The sequence below is a fragment of the Mus caroli genome, chromosome 2, assembly GCF_900094665.2.
Source record: "Mus caroli chromosome 2, CAROLI_EIJ_v1.1, whole genome shotgun sequence".
Classification (NCBI taxonomy): Eukaryota; Metazoa; Chordata; class Mammalia; order Rodentia; family Muridae; genus Mus; species Mus caroli.
In genome coordinates this window covers 128,640,995-128,649,755 of record NC_034571.1, presented here as the reverse complement: position 1 = coordinate 128,649,755, position 8,761 = coordinate 128,640,995, and the positions used below count along the sequence as shown (strand labels likewise).

Sequence of the window (8,761 nt, the reverse complement as noted above, 5' to 3'; positions counted from 1 at the left end):
AAGAAAGCCAGGAATTTGACAGGGTACAGAGCTATTATGAGCTATTCAACTCATAACTATGAGGGGAAAAAAGCTCATGACTTCTGTATGTAGAATCTGTGTGTTCTGTGTCAGTTAGGGGGGGGGGACCACAACGGGGATGGGAAATAAAGCCCCTCTTTGAAAATAATGAAGAGAACATACATGAAGAGGCAAAGGTTTTCTAGAAAGCATTGTGGAAGCAAGTACTCTGGTAGATGTTACATGTGTTTTCATTTTTTATTAGAGAAGTTGTACATTGAATTTTAGCCTTCATGGTATCATAATCTTCTCTGCCCTCTTCAGAGGAACACACAGAGTCTATTCGTACAACCATATACAACAATTAAGTTGGCATTTTGTATTCTAAAATCAGGAATCTGACTCTTGCTAGGCTACCGGATCCCTGCATGCTCCTCTGAGTTTGGGCAGCATGGCTCCATCCCATCGGTCCACTTTATGAGACACCTGCAAGGCAACTACAGCAGGCGAGAAGACCATGCAGATTAACACGGTAGCAAATTGTTTGGATATTTAACAGACATAAAAAGGTTATTTCCTGATATGAAAGTCTGAAAATCTGCATAAATATTTTTGTGTAAAATTAAATTAGTTATGTATTTTTCAAACTAGAACTTGAAGTATCAAGAATGCCCACATAATTCATATACACATATATATAGACTTTTTCATTATGCTAAAAGTCTTGGTAGTCAAATAATATTCTGTGCCATACATTTACTTAACCAGTATTTATTTGGTGTTAGGTTAACTGTATCTGAGTGGGTTAGTCATAATTGGTGCTTGTGCATCATGCAAAACATTACGTCTAGGATTCCTGTTTACTAGTCTTGTCGATGGTAATGTTTAGATGATTTTGCGCTATAACCGTGAGAATTAAGGAGTATAAATACTTTGTACATGGTCACATTTACAAACATTTGCCAATAACCACTTGACGATCCTTATAGTGTATAGTGAATTGCAATATGTGGAATCGGCAGAAGCAATTCCTACAAGGCAGGGTCAGCTGTAAACTTTCTGAAACGAGCCTGCCGAGTCCCCCTGGGAGCATTGATGAGCTTGGCACAGATACACCGTTTTGTGTCTCTATTGTCCTAACGATTTCTGCAACATTTACAGGAAGGTTAGCATCTTATGGCATGGTAAAGACATGGCACTTACTGATGAGGTAACTTAGGTGTAGAAAATTCTGCAAAGTGATTTGTATAGCAGACCGCCACTTCTGCTAATGAACTGTAGACAGAGTTGTTTCTTCTAGAGCATGCGCTTACGATTAAGTTACTAATGCACTAATTTTGTTTTGTTTTGTTTTGTTTTGCAGCAGCAGCAGCTCAAACATGGCCGAATGCACCACAAAGCAGAGTTGTTATCACCAAGCCCACTGGCTTGTGATGCCGTCTCATAGCAAACATGTTTAAGCCATATATCATGATTCAACTCTGCCTGTCAGGAATAGGGGATTTCTCTCTCTCTCTCTCTCTCTCTCTCTCTCTCTCTCTCTCTCTCTCTCTCTCTCTGTGTGTGTGTGTGTGTGTGTACATAGCTACTTTTGGTTGGCCAAAGAAATTCAATACTCAAATTGTTAAATATAAGAGTGTTTGGTCATCCCCAGTCCATGTGGTTTCAGGTAACACCGTGTCTATACATAAAAGAAACACAAAGAAAACAGCTTTTGTCTGTGGAGTCTGTGTTCGGAAGCTGGGCATGATCTTCTGCTGTTGCATGGTCTTCCAGCTTCAGTTTGCACTCTGGAGTTTCATACTACTGTTGCTGGTCTGCGGTCCATCTCGGCTTCCAATTTCACCATCTGCTGCATCTCCTTCGCCTACAACACCAGAAACACAGCCTTACACATGGAAATTCCCTTCTGAAGATTCCCACTGGCCCTATCCTCTCTTCCTGCTAAACCCATCCTTATTACATAAATGGCAAGCGGACCGGCAGCCTCAGAAGTTCTAGGGATTATTTTCAGAAATGCAGAATCTTGGAGTTTGCTTAAAAGCCACAGGATCTGAATCTTTATTTCAACAGGATCTTGCAAGAAACTTTCATGGTACTCAAAAATCTGGGAAAATCTGGCCTACAAATTTCTGGGAAAAACCACATGAAAAGAACTTGAGCCAGATACTTAGATGATGTCAAATCAAACTGTTTAATTTAGTGTTATGTGACTTTGTTTGGATAATTCTATCACTTTCAGGATAGCATTGCTTTCATACAACTAATTTTTCAAGCAGCCTGAAGTTTAATTAAAAGTAATTACTTCAGAGTCTATCGATGGGGCTAGGCAAGGTAAGAGCATGTGTGTTACACAGCTTTGGCTAGAGTCCTACAAACAGAACATTACAGGAGCAGGCAGGATGCTAGAAATGTTACTATTCAAACTCTGGCCTCCTGCTTCTCTGAAGTAATTTAGTTTTTACAGATTGGCAGGATATAAGCTGGGGTGAATTTAAAATCATGAATTAAGACAGTCACTAAAGCAACAAGCTTATTTGAGAGGGGCTATAGAAGCAGGTTCTAGGGGTGGACATGGGGAAATCAATCAAGTGATTCATTTCAACTTTTACTTACTTTCCAACCAAAGCCTAGATGCCCAACCCACAAGCTTGCAATGTTTGGCAGGGTAAGAAACCCTCCTCCTTTTTTCAGTGATATACCACTGAAACAAAGGACAGGTAAGAATGGAAAATGACAAATCAATAGAGATATATTTTGAAAGGAAAATTCTGAAGTGCCATGATATTACGGTTCATGTTTGCTTTGATGTTCCAGCTAAATGGAAGGTCAGAGGAAGGGGCTGGCCAATTCTAGATCATACTAGAAGTACCTAAATCTCCCAAATGAAGTCCCAGAACAAAAATCAATTTATGTCACAGATAATGCAGTGCTGTTATTATTATTATTTCAACATTATGGCTTTCGTTTTCATTTTAGTGAGGGTAGATATAGCATCACTAAAGAATTTTAGATCCATGTAAATTTGGGGCTAATGAGTCCCTCTACCCATATAATTTTCAATGCCTGACATACAGTAATACTCACAAGAAAATGAAGAAATGGAGAAAATATACAAACATGAAATAATGACACAAACAGTATCCGTGAGAGATGACAGTGACACATTTTCAGCACTGGAAATTAAATGACTTGGTGTTCAGTAAACAGTAATAAAAGATTCCCTACATTTTGGCCCCTTTGCATTTAAGGATTCTATTGAACATAATATAAAATGCATAATGAAATGCCATTCAAAGATGGCCCTGAGAGCTAAGTTGTAACACAAGTAGTGTGGCCATCCATTTTTATTGCCTGGGATCACTTAGCAGATGTTTGGCTATTACAACAGACATCTTTCTCAAAAACATTCTGTTTCCAAGAGTCAATTAGATAGTAACCCTATAAGGGGTGACTAGCCACAGGCAGACCAGACTTAACAGAGAACATGGCAAAAGCCATTGTATTATAACATTTCTGCACATGGACCACAACATTACATCATCGAAAAGGACCAACAGACATTATATAAAAATAATGTTCTCAGTCTGGGTTGTCTTCATGGTAACAACCCAATTCTTGGATTTGTAATTGGAAATGCTGGATAAAACACTCCCACAAGCAAATGTGACAGCATTTCAGATTAAGTAGTATGAGGAATTCAAGCATGAAATAGCCAGGGTTTTAAGTCTAAACCCTTAAGATATCAGTTAGCTATGACCAGATGGGAGTCATAAATGGAAATCAAACCAAGAATACTGACATAGCCAGGAAGGAAAGCAAGGTCTTGCTTATCATCAAAATTTCAGTCCTACCTTGTGTTTGGGACACTGCATGACAGGATTTCAAAAGCTGTTTGTACAAAAATAGTAATGTCAAAATTGAGTCATATATAGAAAACAAAGAAAATAAATGAATACCGAAGTGATTTTGAGAAATGAATGCAAAACTATATTCAGAAAAGAAAAAAAAAGCTAAGAGTAAAACATGTACACACCCATCGGCAACAACTTTCCCCAAGCTGAGCTCAACAAAGGAAAAAAGGAATAACAAAACAAACAACCAATGCCTATTAGCACAACGTGTGTCACTCTCCAGTGAGTGGGTAGGGAGCCTTAGCTTTGCTGAGCCCTTTCCCTCACTCTATTGAATGATAGGGTTGATGACAGATATTAATTTTTAAGACTTAAATGTGACAGGGATGGAATCATTAAATGTCTGAAATGGTACATGTCAAGACAGATGAAACACTGGGTGGTTGGAGGACTATGAGAAAAACTAAGTCACAAGATTACAATATGTGTACAGATATGTCCTGACCCTTGGGAAACTAAGTGAACAACTGGCTGATAAAAGAAGCCAGGCTAGAGAGTGCTTTACAAAGGACAGGATCCAGAATCAAGACCAAACAGTGTGAGCACTTTAGCTGTTTTGCCCAATGCCTTTGAATGTGGTCTCGTTAGTTACATAGATCCACCGGGCTTTATTTTGGGGTTGACAGGGCATGGCTAGAAAGACTACAATGGAAAAAGTAAGAAACCATAAAAGGCGATATAATATGGATGTGTAGATTAAAGCATCTTTGGTTTACACACAAGGAAGAAACCTGGGGCTTAACAAAGGGTTGGAAGATTGCTTTACAAGTCTGGGATTGTGTGAATACGGTGACCTGTTTTGTTAAAGGAATGTGTACTTGGCTTTGAATGGAGTTCTGTTACATGGCTTCAGCCTTTGTGTTTATGAGGAAGCCCGGGGATTCCCTGTGTCTCTGCCCTGTGCACAGGAGAGGATTATAACAGACAGAGGGACTGAGGACTCAGGGCTTCCTGACCTGCATGTTAAAAAAAAATACACTACCCAAACCGGGTGTTTAATTGGTTATGCAACAAGAGATATTATATTTTCAAATTAAAGCTGAATGTAGAAATTCCATCCCCAACTCTACATTTGCAGAACATTTCTATTGGAATGACTTTTCCTTGAGTATCATTACATTTTTACATCTGGATATTTTTCACATTCGGAGCTTTCTTAAGTTTCTGTGACTCAAAATCTCACGTTTGTGGGTGGTAGATGTACTTATGACATATTAATAGGTAATATATGAGTTTTAAGAACAAAAAAACCTGGATCTTTCCAACATGGTCCAATCAATACAACTCCCAATAACCCAGGATTTTAATGCAAGTAGTCTTCCATAGTTCAAGGGACCCATGTATTAGTATAATGCACATAGTGATTTCTTTATTATGCTTTAAAAGTAGCAACACCTGAAAACTGTATTCTCTAGCTATGTAGTGATGAGTAATTTTTAGCACATTTACATTCTTTAGTCAAACTTGTTGCTAAGCAACACAGTAATTTCTAAATAGTTTCTTAATTTAGATAGTTAAACCCTAAGTGTGCCTTGCCTTTCATCAGGCCCTTCTTTGAAAGAAGATTCGAAAGCCTCTCAGAGATGCTCATCCTCTGTTTTCTTTAAACACCTCCCCCCATCCCCCAGTGAGTTCGGAAGCTTTGGAGATCATAGTGGCTCAACCCTTTCTTATAGTCTCATGTCACCTTGGGGACACATACTGAGAAGTGCTTTCAGGAAAGAAAGCATAAGTCGCATGGTGTGTACCAGATGTATTTATGAGTTGGTCAAATGAACTGGACTGCTAGGACCAAACATGTGAACTGTCTCTCTTGAGGACCAGGGCAGTAGTTATGACTAGAACTGAGTAGCTGAACTTAATTCATGCCCACAAGAGGACTGGGTTCTGTCCAACAGAGAGTGAGAGCGAGAGCGAGGACTTGGAACAAGAAGCTAGGTTTGTTACCTAAGCTACAACACAAAAAGTGACTTTGTGGATTTGTGTTCCTCTCTTAAGGACCTTTCAAAGTGTAACTCCTTCTGAAGTACTCTTCAGGATGAGTTATTAACTCTGAAGAAAACGTAGGTAGGATTGCTTTCTAGAAGGGAAGACATGTAAAAGAAAAATGCAGTATGATTATTTCTTCAAAAGCTCTATACAGTTTCTTTTTTTTTTTTTTTTTTTTNGTTTTTCGAGACAGGGTTTCTCTGTGTAGCCCTGGCTGTCCTGGAACTCACTTTGTAGACCAGGCTGGCCTCGAACTCGGAAATCCGCCTGCCTCTGCCTCCCGAGTGCTGGGATTAAAGGCGTGTGCCACCACGCCCGGCTTCTATACAGTTTCTAAAATGTGAAGATGAACATCCAAGTCCAATGCCTGAACCAAGATCGAAATGGGACCAAGTGAGACAGAAAAAATGTGTGCCTTGCTAGGAGTTCCAGCCTGGGAAGCTAGAGGGCCAAAGGAAGGCCGCTGGGCAGTGGATCACATGGGATGGAGCCTGGTATACTACACTTGCCATGCTTCGTGGAAACAGACTTGTCCAGGTGTCTAAACTGACTAAGTGGAGTTTGGATAACTACTGCTGTGTACCACTGTTCTTCTCTATTGAGTGGTTTTGTTTTGTTTTGTTTTGTTTTAAGAAACAAACCCCGAGAAGATGCTGAACACTCTTCCCTGGGTTGTTGAGTTGTGGGGGGCATGAATTTAGATCCCACCATAAAGCCCTGGGAAGAATTTACAAGTTCACATTTTAGATTGGCGCTGAAAATAGACGGTTCTTCTCTTTTACTTTTAATACACTAACACGCACAGCCTATAAGCTGTAGAGCTACACACAGAAATGAAGAAGTGGTTCGTAACTTGCTTGCTTAGGGCCATCACACTTAGAACCCATCCTGTCATAGACTCAAAGGACAACTTTACACTCTTAATCCCCCAGAGCCTCTGGCCTCTCCCCCTCCACAAAAGGCACTTCTCTTCTTTTTGGATGAAGAGGAGGAAGTCCAGTAAGATCCAGAAGTCTCTCTACCTTCCACTGTATTTCCTGACCACAGGGTTCTCATGAGCCATGGCACTGCACCCCTGAAGCTGATGGGCTGCCTATGTCTGTTATTTACATGGGGTGAAATACCTGCTCGTTCTGTTTCTCTAGGAACTCTAGGTGCTCCAGCTGGACTTTTTTCAACTGATCCATTTCTTTTGACTGCTTCATTGCCAGCTGGAAAGAAAATGTGATCAATGTCATGTTGTCTTAAAATTATAAATGGTGGATAGCTTACTGGGTTTATAATTTAACCGGGGGTGATCACACTTTTCAAAAAGGAATGAACAAAAGAGCCTGGAAACTGTTAAGGGTTTAAACTCGTAGTGTATATTGGGCAGATCTTTCCTTCCCAAGTCTTAGAAAATGGCTGAGCACTTATGCATGACTAGAAGGTGGCACTGTCACCTCCACAAAGCCATGTCAGTTAATTTCCATAATGATTTTAGTAAGAGATCGCTTTGGCTTTCAGGGAGGGGCAAAGCTGGAATACTTAATGTACAGGAAAAAAATGAAATTAGGTAAATGAGCTTGCAAGGCTGAGATGCAAGCACAAGTTACATTTTCCAAAGAGGAGTGTCGAGAAAAACATGGGATACTCACTCTCTTTCTTTCTTCTAGGAACTTCTTAGTGTTGCTGCTGTTCAACTCCCTAACTCGCCTAAAAGCAATGGAGACAAAGAACAGTCAGTCCACCAGTCTGTGGAACTGCCTCACTTTCACCGACCACAAACTGTCTTCTCTCGATTCCCGGCGAAGACGGTTGTGTCCTTTCTCTTTCATTTTTATTGTATCATTTTTTCAAACACACAAAATAGATAGGAAAATATAAAACCACCTTGTCACATCACTCAGATTAACCAATACTTATGTTTCTTTATAATTTCTCGTTCCTGTGAATGTGTGTTTACCTGTGTGGGTTTATTTCCACCACGCATGTGCTGGAGCCCTAAGAGGACAGAAGGTGTTGAAGCCTCTGGTACTGGAGTTATAGATTGAGATTTTGTACTGCTAAGTGCTGGCCCCCAAGTCCTGAAGTCTGTATGTAGCTCCTGTGACCAAGTCACTTCTGATTGGTAAATAAAGATGTCAATAGCTGGGTAGAAGAGACATAGGTGGGGTTTAGGTTTCCCAGGGCTTGGGGTCTGAGGAGAACCAGAAGGGGAAGAAGAGGAGTGCGGGAGGAGGAAGGAGAAGCCAGCATGGGTTAGGAGTCAAGAGAACCTGGGCTTGTGCGTTGGCCAATTGGAGTTAAGAGCAGCCCAGATGAAACATAGTACGCAGGGTTATTGATAGGAAAGTAGATCCTAACAGTATGGAGGGTAGATGTCTGCCCAGCTCTTGTGTTGTTGCAGGCTTATTGTAAATATAAAGCTGTGTGTGTGTCTTTCATCCAGGAACTTAAATAGCAACCGTGGGGGCTGGGATTAAATACTGTCTCCAACAGTGACAGGCAGTTGTGACCTGCCAAGTGGGCGCTGGGAAGCAAACTGAGGTTCTCTGCAAGAACAGTAAGCACCCTTAACCACAGAGCCATCTGTCCAGTCCCGGCTCTCCTATTTTTAAAGACAGAATTTTATACATAAAACTTAAACTTCCTCTGCACTCCTTCACATTCTATTTTCCCTTCTTCCTCTCCTTGGAGGAAGTCCCAAGGCTGACTGAGGCTTCCTTAGCTATATCTTAATATTTTTAACCAAAATGGATGTATCCACATGAAACACATCTAAGTGTTCTCAAAATTTCCTGTGTCACAGACAGACTGCTGTGCTCCAAACCTAAGAGTCTGACTCAGTGGGGCTGAGAGGGCCTGGGCATCAGCAT

General features: G+C 40.6%; 1 protein-coding gene across 10 annotated transcripts in view; it reads right to left on the bottom strand.

The window, feature by feature from the left end:
- Positions 1 to 244: 244 nt before the first annotated feature.
- The window catches only part of Plcb4 (phospholipase C beta 4), a 353,082-nt gene continuing 344,565 nt past the window's right edge, over positions 245 to 8,761 (bottom strand). For 6 of the 10 annotated variants that reach the window (XM_029473927.1, XM_029473924.1, XM_029473925.1 and 3 more), the window contains 4 exons: positions 7,541 to 7,598; positions 7,028 to 7,114; positions 3,855 to 3,891; positions 245 to 1,867 (listed from right to left, as the gene is read on the bottom strand). In XM_029473927.1, coding sequence (XP_029329787.1) covers positions 1,779 to 1,867; positions 3,855 to 3,891; positions 7,028 to 7,114; positions 7,541 to 7,598 — 271 coding nt within the window. In that variant the 3' untranslated portion in view covers positions 245 to 1,778. The remainder of the gene's footprint in view (positions 1,868 to 3,854; positions 3,892 to 7,027; positions 7,115 to 7,540; positions 7,599 to 8,761) is intronic. The other 4 variants (XM_029473932.1, XM_029473929.1, XM_029473933.1 and 1 more) reach the window with 1 other exon arrangement.